General features: G+C 42.4%; 2 protein-coding genes across 3 annotated transcripts in view; both read left to right on the forward strand.

Annotated features, from left to right (window-relative positions):
* Window positions 1–22678, forward strand: part of RNF130 (ring finger protein 130) — a 141975-nt gene extending 119297 nt beyond the window's left edge. Inside the window, exons 6-9 of one of the 2 annotated variants that reach the window (XM_070460609.1) lie at window positions 8126–8222; window positions 9750–9954; window positions 13157–13250; window positions 22489–22678. In XM_070460609.1, the coding sequence (XP_070316710.1) occupies window positions 8126–8222; window positions 9750–9954; window positions 13157–13250; window positions 22489–22504 (412 nt within the window). In that variant the 3' untranslated portion in view covers window positions 22505–22678. The remainder of the gene's footprint in view (window positions 1–8125; window positions 8223–9749; window positions 9955–13156; window positions 13251–22488) is intronic. The other variant, XM_070460613.1, reaches the window with a different exon arrangement.
* Window positions 3277–4016, forward strand: LOC139032757 (SKA complex subunit 2-like). The gene has a single exon (XM_070460625.1). It carries the CDS (start codon window positions 3342–3344, stop codon window positions 3723–3725), a length of 384 nt encoding a protein of 127 aa, XP_070316726.1. The 5' UTR covers window positions 3277–3341; the 3' UTR covers window positions 3726–4016.
* Window positions 22679–23726: the final 1048 nt, after the last annotated feature.

Raw genomic sequence — 23726 nt, forward strand, 5'->3', positions numbered from 1 at the left:
GTGCCACTAACACCCCCCACACGTGGCCACTGACAGCCACAGATGCCTCCCGGTGAGGACGCCTGGCCTAGAGAATGGCTCCGCACAAATACTCATCTTTACTCCACGTCTTCCCTAAGCCTCTGTTTTCCCGTGGGTCCCTCTCGAGTTCCTTTGAGTTAACAACTCTTGTGTGCCACTTGCTCTGTGCTCTCTCCCTCAGATACTCTGCCTTCCCTCTGTAGCCTGCGGGTCATTGAAACGGACGTGATGTGTGACTCGGCTCTGTCTTCCTTTAGGTCTGGTTGCCGGACAGCTCTGGTGCCTGGAAGGCTAGCTGGGCCTGGAGCACTGCCCAGAGCCCCTCTTTTTCCCTGGTCATTTCTCCCTTCTCCTCAAGCAGCACATCCAGAGGTATCTCTTCTCCTTAAACATCCGCACTCATCCCTTTATTCCTCACTCTCATCAGATAACTTCACCATTGTCTTCACAGAAAACAGTGGCTGTTAGTTGGAATTCTCCTGGCTTATTGATCCTAAGCCTTCACGCACACCTGTCTCCACACCCACCCTTGCAGCCTTGCTTCCTGTCAGGACAGAGGACAGCCTCCTTGGTTCTAATGTGCTTTTCAACCTGGGCCTCTGTGTGCCGGCACCTTCTCATCCTTGAGACCGGGCTCTATTGACTATTTGCTCCCTCCAGTTCTTGTCCTTTCTGTCTCTGCCCACCAGCATTTCGTCATGCTCAAGCATTTCCTATCCAGTTTTTATAACTCTCTTTCAAACCCCTCTCCGAAGCTGTACCACCCTACAGCTTCTCCCCTTTACAGCCAGGTTCTGAAAAGCATCTGCACTCACTGTCTCTTCTTCCCCTGAGTAACGCAGGGAGAGAGTACAGGTGCCTTTATGTCTGTTTGTCCTTCCTTTTAACATAGCTGCCCCAAGACTGAACTGAGGCTTTGTGCAGATAGCAGACCTCTCGTGGATTGCTGGCTTCTTGCCGCATGGCCTTCACTCTTGACCTTCTGTCATGTTAATTTGCTGAGACCAGATGGCAGTCAGCACCGCACTGGGACCTCCGGCTTGTGTCAGCTGATTACAGTCAGCCGTCCTCTGGATGTTAGCCAACACATCTTAGAGACTGGAAAACGCTCCCTGTTTTGCACCTCTTCTATTTAAAGGTCAGCCACAAAATTTTTAGTGGTTAAAAACACTTTTCAGAAGTAGAGTGCTGCAGCTCGGATCATTGTATGTCTAAGATGCCACCTTGGAAGCTAAAGTGGGTCAGTCACCTGGTGGCTGGCAGAGGCACCGCTCTGATGCCCCCTCCTCGGAGGGAAAGCCTATTTAAGACAGTGCCTGCTGCCAGTCCCCGTTCGGGGAAAGAGTTCTTGTCTCTGAGCTTCAGTGATCCTGGATCCTTTTACACTTGCCGGGTCTTGCACGGCACCGAGAAGCTGCAGGGCTGTGGAGACACCTCGCCCTCAGTGTAGACGCCTCGGCCACCCCCGGCCACCGTCCCGGTCGCTCTAGCTGAGTGCGCTGGGAAGTGGGGCAGTGGAAGGCACTGTGTCAGTGGCACTGGTTCTATTCCCTTCTGTGTCCTATACTTCCGCATGCCCCCCAGCATTTCTGTGTCCGGAGTATTCCTAACAGGAATAAAGGGCTTCTCTGAGGCTCTGACGCACTTGTCCTTTGCACGCCTCGCCTTCCCTGAACACATCGCCCGCCTTCGTCCCTGCACACCGCTCAGCCCTAAGTATGTCGGGCCCTTTTCTGTGTTTATGTGCATTTTTATTATTCGGGTCTTTTTAGAACAGTGGGAAGGGGTTCTTTTCCAAGTCTTACTGGCCCCACGTGCCCCTCTGAAGTGTCTGTGGATGCCTTTCATTATCTGCAAGCCTGTGAGAGGTCACTCTGGTGTGGGCGTGTGGAGACCTGAAGTCTTCACTTCAGCATGCTGAAGTGTTCTGACCGTGCCGCAGGAGTTGTATGAAGTATTGACATTACTTTGTCTAGTTATGTGTTTAATAATACCTTTTATTTGCATATCCTTGGGGCCTTTTCTGAGTTTTTCAGTTACTGCTGCAAACAGCCTCACAAGGCAGACGGCAGGCAGCCTTCCCCTCTGTTCTTCTCCCCCGCAGCGCTCAGATGAGATGGCTGGTAGTTAGAAAGGACTGTTTGTCGCGGCGCAGGCTGTTGTAGGAGCAGGGAAGGCCATGTGGAGTTTGGTAAAACAGTAGACCCGAGGAGACAGAAGCAAGAGGTAAAGAAAACAGGTGATGAAGAAGAGAAGCCGCGCATTCAGGGCAGCTCCCCTCCACAGCTGTCAGTGGCCCGAGTCAGAGTGATGGGCTTGTGTCAGAAGGGCCAGCAGGTGAAGAGGGAGAGGTGTGCTGTGGGAATTAGACTGTTTTCTGGGCCGGGTGTAGAGCTAGACTGTTGAAATCCTGGAAAGAGTGTGGCTGGAGGAAGAAGTATGGGAGGGAGGGAGGGGCAGCTTGCTGGCTGGGGTGGGGACTGAGGCTGGGAAAGCCATAGGGTGGGCAGATCACCTAAAGGAAAAGCGATTTTTATGGGAAAAAAAACAAAAACTTTCTGATTTTGAATTAGCTAAGGAAGAGACAGGCTTCAGCAATACATGAACCGAGAACTTCCAGATGTTCAAGCTGGTTTTAGAAAAGGCAGAGGAACCAGAGAGCAAATTGCCAATATCCACTGGATCATCGAAAAAGCAAGAGAGTTCCAGAAAAACATCTATTTCTGCTTTATTGACTACGCCAGAGCCTTCAACTGTGTGGATCACAATAAACTGTGGAAAATTCTGAAGGAGATGGGAATACCAGACCCCCTGACCTGCCTCTTGAGAAATTTGTATGCAGTTCAGGAAGCAACAGTTAGAACTGGACATGAAACAACAGACTGGTTCCAAATAGGAAAAGGAGTACATCAAGAGGACATCATGAGAAATGCTGGGCTGGAAGAAGCATAAGCTGGAACCAAGATTGCTGGGAGAAATATCAATAACCTCAGATATGCAGATGACACCACCCTTATGGCAGAAAGTGAAGAGGAACTAAAGAGCCTCTTGATGAAAGTGAAAGAGGAGAGTGAAAAAGTTGGCTTAAAGCTCAACATTCAGAAAACTAAGATCATGGCATCTGGTCCCATCACCTCATGGGAAATAGATGGGGAGACAGTGGAAACAGTGTCAGACTTTATTTTTAGGGGCTCCAAAATCACTACGGATGGTGACTGCAGCCATGAAATTAAAAGACGCTTACTCCTTGAAAAGAAAGTTACGGGGTACGGTTTGCGGCTTAAGCGCCGCCGCGGTCTGAGGAATGTCAACTATTCAACATGGAGGCGGAGGTCGATAAGCTGGAACTGATGTTCCAGAAAGCTGACTCTGATCTGGACTACATTCAGTACAGGCTGGAATATGAAATCAAGACTAATTATCCTGATTCAGCAGGCAAGAAAAATCCAGTTACACTTTTAAAGGAATTGTCAGCAATAAAGTCTCGATATCAGACTTTGCATGTTCGCTTTAAACCAATTTCTGTGGAGCAGAAAGAGACTAAAAGCCGCATTTGTGCTACTTTCAATAAGACTATGACCTTGATACAAGAACTGCAGAAGGAAACAGACCTGGAGATACAGAACATTTCCAGGATCACAGAGAGGTCTACTGGACAGCATTGCGCTGGAGATTCTGATCCTGCGGCTGTTACCACTGACTGAAGAAGAGAAAACTGCGGCAGAGCAATTAAGAGCTCACATGTCAGACTTCTGAGGAAGAAATGGACTTGCAAAAAGGAACTCTAATGGGGAAGAAATCAATCCCAGAAATTTAGGAAGATGTCTTGTTAACATTGATGACTACTGGTCGGGAGATGACAAAGGAGATTTGGCTTGGGTCACTGGATAGTGATGCCTTCCACAGGAGAGGGGGATACAAGAGAAGGGCAGATATTGTATTAATAAAGTTCAGCCAAAGGGGCAGAATGGAAATAAAGAGATTTTTAAAATACATGCACACATGCTTAGTAATTTCAGGCAAGCAAGTCCCAACACCATTTCATATCTGTTTTTGTATAACTGGGATAACACAAATGTCCTGACTGACCTATTGCAAAAGAATATTATGTACTATCAGTCAGTCAGATGTGAATGAACATGCTTGGGAAATTAAAGGTTAGAAAAATATTTGTACTATGTTATACATATGTAAATAATTTTATTGTTGAAAATTCTGATTGCAGATGTGGGTCACATTACTGGTGAGACTGCTAACATGTGACTTGACAGTTTCCCACAATACCTAACTTAGTAGAAAGCTGGCTTTTCTGTGACAGCTTCACTTTTATTCTTGTCCTGTTCCTTCCACCTGCCAACGTTGAGCATGAGCTCTGCTTTCTAATGCTGTTTCAGATTGCCCCTGTCATATTTCAGGGACCTGAAATATACCTTTGTTCCCCTCTAGTCTCTATTACTGTACTTGTTCAGTTCATTCTACTGTAAATCTCTATATATGAACTTTCAAGTTGTGAACGTTCGAAGACGTAAACGTGTGTTTTCCCCTCCAGTCACATAAGTTAGCTCTGTTTGAGGAGGCACTGTGAGGTTTTGAGGCATAGGACCTGAATGTAGGATGGTACATGAAGGTTGCAGCGGCCATTCAGAATGTAATTCAGTGCTACCGTGGCATCTATGATGAGAAAAAAAGAGCTACCACTCAGACATTACTGGATTGTTCTTTCAAGAAGGTAGACAGAATTGAATCCAGCAAGGAACCAGACCCTGTGCCATCAACTGCAGGTATGAAATCGCAGCTTGCCTTCTGTCCTGTTGCTGATGACCCTTCAGCTCTAGCATCTCCCACCTCCCCTCCCTCTCCAGTCAGAAACTTTTCTTGCCTGTTCACTCGATGCCAGCCCCTGTGTCCTGTACTACTGTGCTTTTCAACATACTGTACTTTCAGATTAAAAATGTTTTATTTCTTTGAAAAAAAAAAAAAAGAAAAGAAAGTTATGACCAACCTAGACAGCATATTAAAAAGCAGAGACATTACTTTGCCAACAAAGGTCCGTCTAGTCAAGGCTATGGTTTTTCCAGTGGTCGTGTATGGATGTGAGGGTTGGACTGTGAAGAAAGCTGAGCACTGAAAAATTGATGCTTTTGAACTGTGGTGTTGGAGAAGACTCTGGAGAGTCCCTTGGACTGCAAGGAGATCCAATCAGTCCATCCTAAAAGAGATAAGTTCTCGGTGTTCATTGGAAGAACTGATGCTAAAGCTGAAACTCCAATACTTTGGCCACCTCATGCGAAGAGTTGACTCATTGGAAAAGACCCTGATGCTGGGAGGGATTGGGGGCAGGAGGAGAAGGGGACGACAGAGGATGAGATGGCTGGATGGCATCACCGACTCGATGGGCATGAGTTTGAGTAAACTCCAGGAGTTGGTGTTGGACAGGGAGGCCTGGCGTGCTGCGATTCATGGGGTCACAAAGAGTCGAACACAACTGAGCGACTGAACTGAAGGAAGAGAGGCTTTCTTTCCCAGCTTGTCCCTAGGGAACAGTTGGTCTTTGTTTTCCTTCATTACAGTGCTCCACAGGGACCCAAACACTTTCTTTTGGATCAGCAAACCTACAAGGGAACACTTAAGGACCCTGACATAAGAGAAATCCATTTATAACTAAGGTTAAAGGGACAGAGAACACTCAATTTAAACAGCTTTAAAAATTAAATACGGGATTAAACTATTTTGCTCATTCCAAATAACTGCTAATAGTAAAGAAAAGCTAGATAATAAGAAAAGGGGAAAGCAGAAATGCTGGTAAGAAGGGAAGGTAAAAGCCAGCACTGCTGGCTTAAACCAGGGTTTCCACAGACAACTGGTTCAAGTCAGCTCCCCAGCTCCAGAGCAGCTGCACCAGAGGTCACATACCCTTCTCTCTCTGTCACCTGCCAAGTGGCCAAAGTTCACTCACTGTCCACACTGCATCGAACTGCCTGAGAGCACCTTCCCAGCCCCCCATCTCTACCAACACTGACCAAACCCTCCCTGGTCCATAGCCCTCCCAGAGACATTTGCCAAACATACGCCAAATAAAGGCAGATGCATGTACCCTTGCAGTGAGGAGGAGCTGTCATTTATGTCAAACCTAAAGGGGTCTATATCTGAAAAAAGGAATAGAGGCCTTGTTCTTATCTTCCTTAGGCCACAGCCAGCACCGTTCACAGCTGCTGGGGAATAACCCCCACCTCTGAGAATACCCTCTCAGTGGAATTCTGGGGCAAGCCTTTATCTCCCTTTCAGAGTACACTTCAGATGCAAGGAACAGTAAACAGATGTGACAATGTGTTATGTATACTAAATGAATTTAGGTCTTGTCTATGGTTTGATGACTTTCACCCCTTAAGTGAAAACCTTCAGGGATGATGAGGTTCTGATTCATTGCATTATCTGTAAGTTTCAGATTGTGTGTACAAAGTCACTTCAGTCGTGTCTAACTGTTTGCGACCCTATGGACTGTAGCCTGCCAGGCTCTTCTGTCCATGGGATTCTTCAGGCAAGAATACTGGAGTGGGTTGCCAAGCCCTCCTCCAGGGGATATTCGCAACCCAGGGATCGAACTCGCATCTCTTATGTCTCCTGCACTGGCAGACGGGTCCTTTACTACTAGGACCACCATTTAGTTGCCAATATCTTGATTCTTGGGCTTCTCGGGTGACTAAATGTATAAAGAATCCACAAGACTGAGCATGCACACACATCTTGATTCTTAACCCCCAAAAAATGGGTACAAGTCTACTGAGTGATGATCGGTTATTTGGGTTGAAACTGTAAGCATGAATGTTTCTTCCAAATCCCAATTAAAACAGTGAGTTTTCTAAATCTCTTACTTTTTTAAACAGGTATATATATTTTGAAAAGGTATATGTAACTACTTATAAGCTAATATATAAATTACAAATTAACAACATTTAAAAAGCATATGATGGTTCAATTTGGTATCTTTCTCAAAATTTCTTTTGTCTTATCCCGAGACTGTGATTGGATAATGGTGCCCGATCACCTGTCCTGGCCCCTGCCTCTGCCCCGCCCCCTGGCCAGGACTACGGGGCTTCCTTGTGGCCTCATTTCAGGCTCTCAGAGCCACCACAGGGAGGCACATGAGCTTGAGGAACGATTTCAAGAGTGCCCTCACTGTCTTTTGTCCTTTCCAGTGGGCGCATGCACCTTCTTCAAGAATGCAAAGCCCTCCATGACTTATTTCCAGTCACAAGGATGTGGCGCTCCACTCTCTGGACTCAAAATCACCCATCCTCTCTCCCTTCAACATTTTAGCTAAAAACTGCTGGTTAAATGTTATCTGATTCCTAAGCACAGCTCATCCCTAAAAATAGTCCCAACTACCCTGTAACTTTACAAGCATTTAACTTGGGTTGCTTAAAGGTCTTTTTTTTTTTACATTTCATTTACTTATTTTTTTTTTTACCTTTGGTTTATTTTTTTTAATTGAAGGAAAATTGCTTTACAATGTTGTGTTGGTTTCTGCTGTACAACAGCGTAAATCAGCTGTAATCATACATACATCACCCCCCTCTTGAGCCTCCCTCCTCTCCCCCTTCCCACCCATCTAGGTACTCACAGAGTGCCAGTCTGGGCTCCCTGTCTATCTGTTTTACAAGAACTCTTTTTAAATAATGTTTTAAACAGCATTTAGACAGAAGTTCATGAAACTAATTATATAGAGTTTAACTCCTGGTTAACATTTAACTTCTGGTTAATATTTCTTGAAATTCTTTTTTTCTGCTTTGGATATTATTGAAAACAACTGATTTATAAGATACAGTTATCTTCATTCTTAGTAAATTTCCTACTTTTCCTCAAATCTTTATTTGGAATTTGGTGGAATACAACCAACCAACCAAATACTGCTTATCAGTTTTCATTATACGGTGCTATTAACATATAAGATTGGGTTTAGATTTTCTGCCAGCTCTGTTTTAATACATCCCCAGTATTTGTCTCTCGGGACCAAACAGGCTAACTAAAAATTTCATTTCTTTGCATTTTGGCCTAAGAGTTTTTCAGGATATAATTTGTGATATAATTCTCCATTTTTTTATAGGCATGTTTTCCACAAATCCTGCGTGGATCCCTGGCTTAGTGAACATTGTACCTGTCCTATGTGCAAACTTAATATTTTGAAGGCCCTGGGCATTGTGGTATGTTTCCTATTTTGTTAATACTTCTGTGTCATTTTACATCTCAGCATAACATAACATAGGCTTTCTCTGCCAGATAGTCTTGTTGGTCCAGTACTACATTTTCTTCCACATTAAAGTCCAGCCCACATCAGAGAACTTATGGAAGAGCAGCTGAAGAACTGTGCTAGTCTGCTTTAAAGCATGCTTCTGTTGGGTGGTAGGTGTGTGACGAAGAACTAAGGTAGAAAGAAGGATGTGATTTTCCTATATTTCAATATCTTTTTTTTCTTTAAAGGAGGAGAATGTGGATTTTTAAGTCTAGTCCAGTAGTAATTTTTTCTGCATTCAACGTGATATTAAACCGTGTCATTACTTATGTTTCTTCCTCTTGAATTTGGCTTTGCTCTCCTGGATGTTGGTAATTGAGGGTGAGGTCAGTGAGGGTGGGCAGTGCCAGCCCCAAGCTGATCTCTGACAGCTGGGTAGGGGCTTTGGTTGGGTACCAGCCACATGGAGCACTTCAGCCATAGCCAGGTGAGCCAGCGTTGACAACCTGAGGACCTTGGAGTTCTTTGCTTAAAAGAAATATCAATATATGTCCAGGATTATTGCCTTTTAGAGGAAAGTGAGATACTTTCTGATCTCAAAAAAGAGTCGTTGAATAATCTCCATATAGAGAAGAAAGTTTATCTTGACCCAACAGATGAATTCCTCATTTTAGCTTTGCAGATCTGAATAATCCTATTTAAAATATGCTATCAGATGACATTTTAGAAGCAATCCAGTTAGGTAGTAGTGCCCCATTTATCCTCCCATCTTCAAAGATCATGTCAGTGATTTATAGTTTCTTTACCTCTTAACACTTGACACTGGCCTAGATACTCCCTTCTGGTGAGGGCCACCCTTGAGACTGTCTGGCGGCACCCCTGGCCTTCCACGTCCACTAGTTAGGGGATGATAGTAGCCTTTAGCCCCACAGCACTCTGCTCCTCTCCCTCAGCATTAGGTGCTTACATTGTGAAACAGGTTTTTAGAGTTCACAAGACTTATCAATGTAGATCTACTCTTGGTGGTATGCTTTCTTTATGTTTTAAAGGTGAAATTTATTTAAAATCTGACTAGCAAATAGATGAGGTGTTACAGAACAGTTAATAGGGAAAAAGGGATATTTCATGTTATCTGTGTTAACACATGCACCAAAGTGATACACTGCACTGATTGTCAAGTTTATAATAATAATAATAATGAATCTCTTTGCCTGTGAGCCATGTTCACAAAACGTTGTCCTTTATAAAGATAAGTATCCAATTTTCTCAGTTCTACAGTGGATTTTGGCTTTCCTTTTATCATTTTGGGGAAGAAATCACCAGTTTCTTTTAAATAAAAACTCTTGAACGAGAATGGAAAGTGTAAATGGGGAGAGAAATGAGAGGAAATCACATGGAGAAAACTGGTAAAATCTTTGCAACAGGATGTCAAGCATTTAGAATTTGATAAAGGATCTGTTAATATTACAAGCACTTTTAACCTGGAAATATTTTGCAGCCAAATTTACCGTGTACTGATAATGTAGCATTTGATATGGAAAGGCTCACCAGAACCCAAGCAGTTAACCGAAGATCGGCCCTGGGTGAGCTTGCCAGTGACAACTCCCTGGGCCTCGAGCCACTTCGCACCTCGGGGATCTCGCCTCTTCCTCAGGATGGCGAGCTCACTCCTCGAACAGGAGAGATCAACATCGCAGTAACAAGTAAGTGGGCCCTGTGCCCAGGGTGCGGGACTGGCTTGCTGCTGGTATTTGACGTGTGGTGAAGAGTTGAGGCCATTGGTCACCGGGGCCAGTGACTTAAGTCTGTAAATGAGAACGTCATGGGTGCTTTTGTTAAAACAGATATTTGTAATCATGAAACTCCCTTTCTAATAGAAACTTGTGTATCTGTGTGTAACTAATGGTCATAGTCGCCACTGGGTGAGCAGTTGATCGGGGCTCTGTCCTAACAGCTGCGTATCAGCCTGTTTGAAATGACGGTGTTGCACACAGGGATGTGAGGTGTGACGTCTGCAGCGTCGCAGGCGTGTTGTGTAACTGAGCACCAGTGCTCTCTAGTTCCTGTGCTGCAGGGAACTTAATGAAACACTCATCCAGAATTTGAACCTAAAATTCACAACTTTAGGAACAGTTGAAATAGCCAGTTGCCACTCGCTGTATTTTACACTTTTGTGAAATTTGGTGTCTTGGTATAATTGTACAAGAGGTGTGAGAAAAGCCATAAGATAATCTACTTTTTAAAAGTGTTCTGGGCTAGTTATGAATGTCATGATTGTTGAAATGTTGACAAGAAACAAAAAAAATGCTCTGAATGTTTTGATGGCCTTACCAAAGTATGAGTGGGCTGGCAGGCGTGTGAGTGGACATTCACCCTGTAACAAGCCAGCTGTTTTCAGTCCATTCTTTATGTGTTATTCTCTTCTAACAACCTTTCACCCCATCTTCCTCATCACCACTCTGGTGCTGCCTTTTTCAGTATATGCTGTGCTTGCCTATAGCTTCAAGCCCTAACCCTAATGGGACTCCTCTCAACTTCTGGGAGTCAGTAAAATGGATAAAACTATTACAAAAAGGCTTTTCCCTTAAGTAGTAAGACTTGTGTGGTCTATTCAATTGATTTATACATGTTTTTAAACCAACCAAAAATTGTTAGAAAATGATTTTGCATGTTTTATTCTCATTTGTTTAAACTCAAGGAGAGTTCATTAAGTTATAGAATCAGTAAAGCTATTCTTTGATACATTTTGGCTAATTTCTTACCATTTCCCAGTGTTTTGTTTTAACAGCATTTCATGTTTTCCTGCTTTGACATTTAGGTTTTATGGGCTAGATTTTTTTTTAATGATGTAATAATAACAAAAGAGACAAAGGTTGCCTGTTTATTAATGAGTTATTGGTAGGTCTTTCATTGATCAACATTTATTGAGCACCTACTACTACATTAAGTAATTATCCCATTATATTTTATATAGAAATATCCTTTCAAAATCTTTTATTTTGATGATAAAAAATATTACTTCATGTGTCAAATTAATCACCTTTAGCAAATTTGTACATGCTAAAGTGAAATTCATGTGGTTAAATGAGACCAAAGCTGCCTCTCCTTTCAGCTCAAAGCTCTGTAGCGCCGTAGTGACTGCAGCGCATTCAGCCAGCATCCAGTTTGCAGGGCACTGTGCTAAACACTCACTGGGGAGGACAGAGGCGGCCGGGCCTGGCCGCGTGCATCGGTGCCGAAATGCCTCTGGGCCCGTTGGGCGTTACGGTGATGGTGTTGACTTCTTTTTGGTTACCTATTTTTATAACTGAAATGCCATGCATGTCTGGATGCTTTGTTCAAAATTGGAAACATAGACATAAGTGAAGTTAGTCTGCTTATCATGTATAAAAAAGTCTTAAGAAGAAAAAAATTTAAAATGCTATATTAAGCTTCTTGAAATTGATGACCAGCATCTCAATCTTTTTTAAATGCCAGTATACATTTTTCCTAACTTAAAATATATGGGGTTAAAAATGGTGGATTTTACATGGGTTCCTGAATGTTTATTATTTTGACTTAAAGAAAAACCTAATAAATTCACTCTGTTGATGAAGAATTTGTATTCCAAGAAGCAGCGGCTGCACTGTTATCTAAAAAGAAAGAGCTTGCTGTGCATTTTAATAATGTAAACCAAGATGGGCAGAGAAATGTTTATAGAACAACTCAGCATCCTGGAATCCTGAAGAACAGTTCTTCTTAACCTTTTGAAGATCACCACCTTTAAAATTCGATGAAAGTATAATAACCTTTTTCTAGAAGAATTAGTGGGCGCACCCAGTGTTGCATAGCTGTAGGATCCCTGGAAAGCAGATTAGAAACACCCATGTTACACATAGCTTTCGCATATAAACATTTGGCGTTCCAAGTATAAATTTCTTCTCTCTGCATAAATGCACATGTACAGGGAATTTTACTGTGTAAAACTTTGTTAAACCAGTCCGAGTTTGTGTATACTTTAGGGAATATTTTATAGTTAAAACTTTTTAGGAAGTCAGATTGATTCTCAGGTTGTTTTTATGGTTCTCAGTAAATACTATTTTTGAAATATTACCTTGATGATACAGAGTTTGAAAAATCAAGGGGAAATATTAACTGATTTCCTAGATCTAGAAAGAGACTAGATAAAAAAAAACCTTTAGAGTTCTGTGTACCATAAGCTTTCATCTCTTTGATGGGCCAAGTATCTTGTGAATAACTTTCCCTTTCTACTTCTGCTTAATAAAGCCTTAACAGCCAGTGCTGCTTCTTAGTGGTGGAGTTGTGAAGGGTAGTCCTCTTCTTTGCAGGAGACACCAATAAGATGTCCTTGTTAAAAAAGACTCTTAAGTAAACCCACTCATAGACAAAAAGAACATAGATGAGAATGCCATGGAAGCCAGCCTGCGAACTGCTTGGAGTACCCAGGAGACCTTTGGGGACCACTGCTCCATATTTCTAAGCCTTTCTTTAGGAATGAGTGACACAGCCATGCAGAAGTGACAGATGAAGAAAAAAAGGTTATAAGTATGGCTAGTCCACTTTACTGTCATTTACCAGTTTTAAAACCTGTGTCCATGTGCCATTTTATATACATATTTTACTGCACACTTTTTGGTGCCACACCTCTCACAGACCTCAGGACCTTAACTGGAAGAAATGTTTGGGCCATGCTTTCCTTTCTGCCTTGCAGCTTTCACCACTACTCCCACTAACCTTCTCCACTTAGTAGCTCTCTGGCAAACCTCCTCCTGCTTCACTTCCTTGTGCCAGTCTTGGCTTACACCTTCGTTGACGTCTGCTTCGTTGCATTTGAGGGAAATGTTGACATCGATTTGACTTAAGTCTTCTCCCCAGAGTGATTTCCTCCCTTTCCTTTGTCAACAGAAGAATGGTTTATTATTGCCAGTTTTGGCCTCCTCAGTGCTCTCACACTCTGCTACATGATCATCAGAGCCACAGCTAGCTTGAATGCTAATGAGTAAGTAACAAATTGTTTTTTGGATTGCATGTGCCAAATGATCCCAAGAAAATATGTCATTTTCATAAAGATCATGAGAATTGGCTTCCACCAATTTCATACTGAGCCTGATGGGATCACAAACAGTAACACTGACTGGGAGTTCACTGTGTTCACTTTAGAAAAGATCTAGGGGCTTTCATCAGCCACAAGGTTAGAGTAAGTAGGCGACGGAACAAATGCCGAGGAAACCAGTACAGTTGTAGTATGTAGAGAATCACCACGTCCTGATCACTGATGGGATTAGCCCCACTTTGCTGCTTTCTCATCAAACTTTACCTGGAGATTTATCTACTTAGCTTTTGGTGGAGAACTGGCACCCTGGCCTATGGTCACAGGAACATGGATATTTAACCTGCAAGAAAGAAGCAATCAGAAAGACCTGTGACTTCTAAATATTTGAAAGATGATCAGGAAAGAAAAATATAAGCATAGACTGTATTTTCATAGGACAAAATGAAGACCAGGTTACAGATAGGCAAAATTTCACCTTGGTAAAAGGAAGAACATCTGTCAGCAGGCTACTTACCAGTGAGACGGTTTGCTGTGGGGGTTGGGAGTGCCCTGGACCAGGAGTGCAGGCAGAAGCTGCGTTTTACTTGTTAGAGCTGTTGGATGGAAAATTTGGGCCGGATGACTGTTGAGGTTCAGTTTTATCCAGTGGTTTTCCAGAAGTAGCCTTCCATGGGGATAGCTTGTCTCCATGGGGGCGGCTTTATTTGTTATGCATTAAACTTGGGGCATTTACTTTAGGATGTTATTCAGTCCTTTCTTTTAAGCAATATTCATGAAAACTAATTCAAGACGAAAGCATCCCTGGAACACTGCTGAAACTTGAACTTGAATTGGTGGAGTTCCTGTGCTCTCTGTTTTCTGTTATGTCCTGGCACTTTAGTTGATTAGTAACAACCAACCAAGCTCATGTAATTGATTTAATTAAATGCTCATAGTCCAACTATAGAAACAATGGGCAAGAAACTTTCATTTCCAATGGCATGATTTTATTCCCCCTAACCCGATCTTTTGGCTAGATACTTACAAGAAGTACCCTTTGCCGTCCTTTACATATTACATATTGAGAGGACGTCATGGTCACTTGGCAGTCTTCAGTCTTGAGATGAGTAGTCTCAACCTCATCCAGTAGGTCACCAGCTAGCTGCTTCTATTGGGCCCACCTGATGCAGTTTTACTTCAACCTAGCACAGTGTTAATAGCTCAGACTCTAGAGTCACACATACCTGGATATGACTACCTGCTCCTCCATATTTTTCTTGTGAGACCTAGATAATATTTATCTGAAGTTCATTTTAGTCATCCATTAAACAAGAATAATGGTAGAAGTACATCATAGGGTTGTTCTAAGAATTAGCATATAAAGTGCTTAGCACAGTGCCTCGTACATAATAAGTGCTCAATAAATGTTAGCCAAAACAATTCCTCTGAGATTCTTTCAAAGTTCTATGAATAAGATGGCCATCTGTCTTTATCATTTGGCAAATGAATTTAATTTTCTTCCATGAAATAGAATACAGAATCATAAGAGCTCACGAGTGCCTGTAATCAAACCTCAGTTTGGAGGGAAATATTTATTTCTCCTGAAGTTACCTCTTTTGCTTACTCCCATACAAACCCATCAGACAAGATGATAATGTAAACCTACTTCTTAAAATTTCACAAATGAGCAAAAACCAATCACAGCAAGTAGCTGCACACTGGGCATTTTTAGGGAATTGTTAAGTAATTTAAGAGTCACCTTGCTGCCACTCAGAATTGGCCAGGTGCTCAGTTCATGTTTTAGATGTTTTAGAGAATGTTCAGAAGACATGTTACCTGTTGTAAGTTAGAGTTCCATTCATAAACGCATGCGTGACTCCGAAGCTGAGTCATAGGTCTTAGATCCATGTCTTAGTCCGTCCCTTCTCCCAGTAGCCTTTGTAGAGGGCTGTGAGCACAGTTATTCTCTTGACTGTTATTTCTATGTCTTAGTCAGAGCCACTCTGAATGACAGTTTCCATAATTCCATTTAGAGAAGTTGAGAGAGAGAGAGTGTGTGTGTGTGTGTGTGTGTGTACATACGGATGGATAAAAGGATGGTGACCAAATTATTAATGGTGATTTTCTTAATTTAGAAAAATTTTAGATGATGTTTTTCTCTCATATGCTTTTATGTGTTGACTTTTTGTAACAGTACTTAATTTTTTAAAGTCCATTTTAATTCTAGGGGATTGAAAAAAAAGATAATGGTTGGGAATTCCCCAGCAGTCCAGTGGTTAGGACCCCACACTTCCACTGTCGGGGGCCTGGGTTTGATCCCTTGTCTGGAAACCAAGATTCTACAAGCCATGCAGTGCAGCAAAACATAAATAAATAAATACCCACTCTTATTCAATGTCTCCTTGTCAAGAATATTGATGAAAAATTCCTATGTAATTTTAATTCTGAAAAGTTTATTTTAGCAAATAAATTTATAATGATTCTTCATTAATTCTTTGAAATGTCTTATTTCCCTTTTCATTTTTACCAAAAATTGCAGTCAAAGTAAGATTGTCTTTTTCTGGGTACCCTCATCCATTTCTAAGATGGTCTTCTATATGAGTAGATTCTGTCTTTTCACATGTTAATGATTTGTCTGGATATTACTAGTAAATTCCACCTTATACCTTCTACCTACTATTATAGTTTACTTTTCTGACAGTGGTACACTGAACTTGTGTACTGTGATGTCAGTTAGATTTTGACCCAGTCTAGCCACTGGTGAGACCCTGTGAGCAAGATTAAGCAGTGAGCAAGATCTGTGGCCAGATACAAAAGCAGGGCTGTGGAGCCCAGGCAGGTCCAGGCCTCCATGGGTCATGGATTGCTGCTTACCTGGGGTTGAAAGCACTCTGCCTCCCTCACCACACTCTGCATGTTCACACAGGGCTTGACGCTAGTTACTTAACTCAGGTTAATCAAAAGTCCATGTATCTGGGATCACCACCTTCTATTGTGATGATATACTATATAAGTACTCAATCATGACTAATTGTGCTTTACTTTTTTAATACTATAAACAGATCTAGTGAATTTTGAAACTTGAAACTTCTAAACATATCCATAAACAGGATAGTAGTCAAAGAAGCAAATAAATGCATGGTAAATGTATTTTTATATATTAGCCTCCCAAACATTTGTTGTGCCTAAGTTAAGTCTCTGAGGAGGCCTTACAAATACCTGAGAAAAGAAGAGAAGTGAAAGGCAAGGGAGACAAGGAAGGATATACCCATTTGAATGCAGAGTTCCAAAGAAGAGCAGGAAGAGATAAGAAAGCTATCTTAAGTGAACAATGCAAAGAATAGAGGAAAGCAATAGAATGGGAAAGACTAGAGATCTCTTCAAGAAAATTAGAGATACCAAAGGAATATTTCATGCAGAGATGGACACGGTACAGAACACAAATGGTATAAACCTAACAGAAGCAGAAGATAACTAAGACAAAGTGGCAGGAATATACAGAAGAACTATACAAAAAAGATCTTCATGACCCAGATGACCATGGTGGTGTGATTACTCACCTAGAGCCAGACACTGTGGGGAATGAAGTCGAGTGGGCCTTAGGAAGGTGTCACTAAAAACAAAGCTAATTGGAGATGTTGGAATTCCAGCTAAGCTACTTCAGATCCTAAAAGATGATGCTATTAAAGTGCTACAGTCAATATGCTAGCAAATTTGGAAAACTCAGCTGTGGTGACAGGACTGGAAAGGGTCAGTTTTCATTTCAGTCCCAAAGAAAGACAGTGCCAAAGAATGTTCAGACTACTGCACAGTTGCACTCATTTCACATGCTAGCAAGCTCAAAATCCTTCAAGATAGACTTCAACAGTACATGAACCAAGAAATTGAAGATGTACAAGTTGGATTTAGAAAAGGCAAAGGAACCAGAGATCAAATTGCCAAACATCCATTGGATCCTAGAAAAAGCAAGGGAATTACAGAAAAACTTATGCTTCATTGACTACACTGAAGCCTTTTGACTGTGTGGATCACAACAAACAGTGGAAAATTCTTAAAAAGAGATGGGAATACCAGACCTTACCTGCCTCCTGAGAAACCTGTATGCAGGTCAAGAAGCAACAGTTAGAACCAGACATGAAACGATGAACTGATTCAAATTGGGAAAGGAGTACATGAAGGCTGTATATTGTCACCCTGCTTATTTTACTTCTATGCAGAGTACATCATGGGAAATGCCGGGCTGGATGAATCACAAGCTGGAATCAAGATTTCTGGGAGAAGTATCAGCAGCCTCAGATATGCAGATGATAACCACTCTAATGGCAGAAAGCAAAGAGGAACTAAAGAGCCTCTTGATGAAGGTGAAAGAGGAAAGTGAAAAAACTAGCTTAAAACTCAACATTAAAAAATCTAAGACTATGGCGTCTGGTCCCATCACTTCATGGCAAATAGGGAAAAATTGAAAACAGTGACAGATTTCATTTTCTTTGGCTCCAAAATCACCTGGAGACAGTGACTGCAGCTGTGAAATTAAAAAATGCTTGCTACTTGGAAGGAAAGCTATGACAAACCTAGACAGCATATTAAAAGCATACATCACTTTGCCAACAAAGGTCCCATATAGTCAAAGCTATGGTTTTTCCAATAGTTATGTACAGATGTGAGAGTTGGACCATGAAGGCTAAGCACCAAAGAATTTATGCTTTCGAACTGTGATGCTGGAGAAGAGTCTTGAGAGTCCCTTGGATTGCAAGGAGATCAAACCAGTCAATCCTAAAGGAAATCAACCCTGAATATTTACTGGAAGGACTGATGCTGAAGCTAAAGCTCAAATACTTTGATCACCTGATACGAAGAACAAATTCATTGGAAAAGATCCTGATGCTAGGAAGACTGAGGACAGGAGGAGGAGGGGACAGGATGAGATGGTTGGATGGCATCATCGACTCAGTGGATATGAGTTTGAGCAAGCTCCGGGAGATAGTGAAGGACAGGGAAGCCTGCTGTGCTGCAGTCCATGGGTCACAAAAGTCAGACACAACTGAGCGACTGAACAAGTTATATTGAACTTCAATTCCCAAAGTATGTTAATCTCAATGTTTACCAGCTTACGTTTGCATAAATCTATTTTTCCCTCAGTATAAGAAAAGTAAATATTTATTTGAAATGTTTTTATTTGAGGAATAAGTTATAAGATACGTGGATGATGTAGGAGAGATTTTGAGTTGACTGGGTGGTTCAGCTAAGTATTCTCTACAGCCCTTTCTTAGTTCCTGAATTCTGACGCATAGAAATCATGTTCTGAGATTTGCAGAGGGGTATAGACTAGCATTTAAGATTCAGACAGTCTCAGCAGGAGGAAATGAATCTGATGTTCTTGACTTGATGACAGCACTGAAGCAAATTTGAAATCCTGTAGCCTAATTGAAGACCAAGAAGTCCTAGCTCTGCAGCAAGTCCATTGGGCTTTGGTGTTCTTTTTGAGCTGTCCTCCCCTGAGTTGTAGTGGTAGAAATATATAGGCCAGGTCAAAGGAATTGATGTTTCTGTTTTACTCTCTACTAAGAGTATTTCAGTATTTCTGAATTGTTTTGCTCAAGGTCTTTAAGAGGAACGTTGACATATTTCAGTATAAAAGTATCTGAAAACTTAATCATTTCTTACTTTGGGGATATGTACCTTTAGAAAAGAGGAGACTGAGGTGATGCAAGAGGTGTTCTCAAGTATTTGGAGGACTTTCAAAGGTGAGAACAGCTACTGTTTATTGTGAGCCTACCAAGATCTTACTCCTCTGTGGGACTCTTATTACCCACATTGCCCCCGGTTAATACTTAGAATGGTCCCATGGTGACTAACCAGTGCCTACAGAGGGTAATACTTCCTATGTAGCTCTGGAGACATCTACAGGAGGTAGGTTTCCATTTAATGTAAGAAAGAACTTCCTGCCAGTAAGGATTGTCCCTCAGTGAAAATGAGCTGTCTTTAAAGCTAATGAGCTTGCCAGAGTTGCTTTTTCAGACAGAAACTGCAAGGCAGGAGCTGTTTGGAGACAGATCTTGAGTCAGATAGAAGTTCTAAGATTCCTTCTAGTTCTCAGAGTTCCTCTTGAATTGTCTGTCCTAAATGATCCCTTCCTAGGAAAGATCAAAACCCAAGGAGAGGGGTCTGGGCCTCAGCTGACTGCCCCTTATAGAATCTTCAGGGTCAAGCAATGTTTTTAAAACTTTTAAAAAATCATCTCCTACTGTAAGTAATACATTTTCTATTGTGACCCAGTACTCCCACATGTATGACTGAAACAGAAGTTCCACAGTTTTCCTTACTACATACAGTATTTTCCTTACTACGTACAGATCTTTTCTTCTCTGTGGATTCTTGTTGTTAATATGGGTCACGAATTCCTGCGTTGATTTTATGATCTATTAATAGGTTGCAGCCTGCAGTTTGAGAAACACTGAGCTGAAGAATTGTGAGTTTTTAGTTCTCAACCTAATAACTTCTCTTATTTTCTTGACTGTGCTAGGTCTTGGTTACTGTCTGCAGGCTTTCTCTAGTTGCAGCAGGCAGGGCCTTACTCTCTGACTGTGGTACACAGACTACTTCCTGCAGTGGCTTTTCTTGTTGCAGAACATGGGCTTTAGGGTGCCCAGGCTTCAGTAGTTGTGGCTCCTAGGCTCTCGAGCACAGGCTTAGTAGTTGAGGTGTATGGACTTAGTTGCGCATGGAATCTTCCCAGCCTGGGAATCAAACCCATGTCCCCTGCATTGGCAGGCAGATCCTTTTTTTCTTTTTTAATTCTTTTATTTTGCTCTTCCCAGCATCACCTGAGATCTACATTTTTTACATTGGAAAAGACCCTGTTGCTGGGAAAGATTGAGGGCAGGAGGAGAAGGGGACAACAGAGGATGAGATGGTTGGATGGCATCACCAACTCAGCGGACATGAGTTTGAGCAAACTCTGGGAGATGGTGAAGGACAGAGAAGCCTGGTGTGCTGCAGTCCATGGGGTTGCAAGGAGTTGGACACGACTTAGTGACTAACAACAGCACCACACTCCTTTGATGCCAGGGTTGTGGATTCACTTTACATTTGGGGCAGGCAGATTCTTAACCACTGGGCCATCTGGGAAGTCCTCAACCTAATAACTTGCTCACACCGGCATACATATCTGATTGTTTATTTTCCTGAGACAGCTTTTTTTATAGGAATGTCAGCAAATACTTGTCCCCAGCCTCACCATGAATCTTCTTCTTTCTTTTGGCATTTAGTTCTCCTTTGAGCCCCAGTGAGCCTGAGATACATACACGAAAGAGTAACCTGAGGCCCAGAGGGGCCGAGTGACCTCCAGGGAATGCCACCAGAGGGAGGGCCTGGGGTTCCAGCCCAGTACTTCTGGGTACAGAAGTACTTTACTCCACGCTGCTTTCCTTTGACTGCTCCAGGTGGCCATTTAAGGGTGCCAGATGATATGGCTGAAAAAGATAGATTTGGTTTTCTAAAAACTGAGTGACAAAAAAGAAGATAAAAGCAGCAGAACCTTTGATTGGGCTTCTGTCTTGTCTTTGTTGGTCTTTTTATTTTTCAGACGTGCCTTTAATGTTTGGCTTCATCGGGTTTTTTTTGATTACTTACATGTGTTACTCATTCAGTCGTGTCCAACTCTTTGCAACTCCATGGACTGTAGCCCACCTGGCTCCTCTGTCCATGGAATTCTCCAGACAAGCATACTAGAGTGAGTTGCCATTCCCTTCTCCAAGGTATCTTCCCACCCCGGGATTGAACCTGAGTCTCCCGCATTGCAGGCAGATTCCTTACTGCCTGAACCACCAGGGAAGCCCCATAATTACTTAGAAAGGAAGCAAAAAAGTAAGTTTAAAAATCTTGACTCACCCATTGAAAGCCCCTATGCCTACTGAGGAAATACTATAAACACAATGTGTCGTATTAAATATGAACTGTAGTAAACAAGTGTAGCGCCTCATTCACAGAAGCCTTCCATTCCTGAGGCACCGTCTCCCCTCAGGCGCCAGGCCTGCCCTCAGGAGCCCCGGGGCGACGGGCTGCAGCTCTCAGTGGTCTGTACCCAGCGCCGTGCCTGCGGCCAGGGCAGTGTGGCGTGAGCGCCGCACGGACGCAGAGATGCTCCCGCTCCTCCTCCTGGAGGACGTGGCCTGGAAACCAGGCCAGGCATCATTAAAACAGAGGGAGGAGAAAGCAGGGCAGGTTCAGGGAGTTGCGTGGTTTGATGTGTCTGCTGTAGGTGGTGGTGGAAGCAGGCAGACTGCGGAGTTTGGACTGTTGTGTTTTTGTTTGTAACCAGCAGGTGATGTCTGAGGCTTTTCAGTAAAAAGAAAATTGGTAATGACTGAGAAATTGCTTTGGCATGGTAGAGACTGGAAGCAAGAAGGTAGGTTAGGGAAAAATACAGAGCTGAAGGAGAAAGTCAGGACAATGGGGAAGAGATAAAGCAGGAAATGCTTGAGAGCTGTGTGATGACCAGAGAGTAAGTGATTTGGATCCAGACTGTGGATCTGGAACTCACCAGGGAGAAAAGAGAGCAGAGCTGAAGAAAGATATGGTATACAGAAACCAGAGCAATGAACCAGACTCTAGAAGGAGTGAGGAAGAGGCTCCAGAGGGGCAGCATTAGCCTGAGGGGAATGCAGGAAACTTCAGATGCCAGGCCACCTGGTTCACAGGGAGACACACACACGCAATACACACACATAAGAGCCGGGGGTTCCTGTAAGAAAGCCTTATATCCCTGGGAGTCCATACTCCTCAAATCTTATTCCAAAATAAATAAAGACATGTTTGTTTGAGGTATAAAGGGAGAGCATATTTTAAAGACAGCAGCTACAGATCTCAGGGCCTTTGGCATTTAGAACATGTGTTCAAACCAGGAAAAGTTGTAAATTGTATAATTGTCCCCACATTTTTAAGCAAAATGCTGTTAACCTGTACTTTCCCCTGCCTTCCTTTTGAAGTACTAACACACTTTTAAGTGACTGAGCCACTTAACCTCAGATCTGAAGCTGCTGAATTCAGGAAATGCTGATGGCTTACTGGTTTGACCAAACTGCTCTCAGAAATACTTGGGGACAACCCAGCCCACCATTCAGTTAGAATTACTTTCTATTTTAAAAATTTGACAAATACCCTTTAACTAATTCTTGACCTCTCTTTTTCTCCTTTTATTCCATAGGGTAGAATGGTTTTGAAGAAGGAAAAACACTGCTTTCTGACAGATTGCCTTGAAGGAAAAAAGAACCTATTTTTGTGCATCATTTACCAATCATGCCACACAAGCATTTATTTTTAGTACATTTTATTTTTTCATAAAATTGCTAATGCCAAAGCTTTGTATTAAAATAAATAAATAATAAAATTTAAAAGCTGTGTTGTCGAGTTTTATTCAACCACTTGTGTTTGGAAGGCTGATTGGGAGATCACATACCCATTTCATTTGTGTATGTTTCAGAGACAGAGCGTGCTCATACTCTCCAGGGGAGGAACAGTGATGCTATTTCTTTTGATATTTTTATGTTGGCTCCTGCAGTTTCCAGATAGGAGCCAAGTGTGGGGACATCTGTGTTAGCAATGCCCCCTCGGGCCCTGAAATGAGTGACTCCATTTTATTTTCTTCAAGATCGCCATTCACTCTCTGATACTTTCTTATGCCTTTGTTTATGGTTGATCTACCTCCTCCAGCATGTCAGCTCCACAGCCACAGGGACATTCAACTGTGTTTCTTCCCACTGTATCTCTGGTACCTAGTATAGTGCTTTGCACATAGTAAGTGCTCAATAAATATTTGGTGAGATGAAAGGATGAGTGTACAAAAATTTTCCAAAATCCATGCTGTTTAGTAATAAATTACATCTGTCCAGGATTTTTTTACCTAGTTTACGCAGCGTTCTGCGCAGGGGCGGGGCGTGCTGTGCTGTGTCTCTGGCTGCGCGGTGGCTCTCTCTGGCCGTGGTGAGCGGGGACTCATCGTGCAGCACAGAGACTACCCACTGCTTGGTTTCTCTTGATGCAGAGCCCAGGCTCTGGATCTCAGGCTCAGGAGTTGTGGCCCATGGCTTAGTTGCTCTACGGCATGTGGAATCTTCCTGCATCAGGGATCAAACTTGTGTCCCCTGTTTTGGCTGGCAAATTCTTAACCATTGGACCACTAGGGAAGAGTTGGATGAGAATAATTTTACATGTGTAAATGTAATTTTTCTGCATTATTTGTAAGGAAGCTGTTGAAATATTTTGTTAGATGAATCAATATGATAAACTTGAAGGGATTATCAGTATGTGTAGATGTTTTGAGCAGTCCGTTCCCAACATTCCATCTCAGCATGCCTCAGTTGAGAGTATTCCCATTAGTAACAGGCCCACTAGAGTAGTCATATAAGTAGGGGGCTGAAGATTCTTTTTTTTTTTTTATTAAGG

The sequence above is a fragment of the Odocoileus virginianus genome, chromosome 3, assembly GCF_023699985.2.
Source record: "Odocoileus virginianus isolate 20LAN1187 ecotype Illinois chromosome 3, Ovbor_1.2, whole genome shotgun sequence".
NCBI classification, from domain to species: Eukaryota; Metazoa; Chordata; class Mammalia; order Artiodactyla; family Cervidae; genus Odocoileus; species Odocoileus virginianus.

Coding starts and splice junctions, on each gene's coding strand:
- LOC139032757 (XM_070460625.1), top strand. CDS start 3,342: ATGGAGGCGGAGGTCGATAAGCTGGAACTGATGTTCCAGAAAGCTGAC.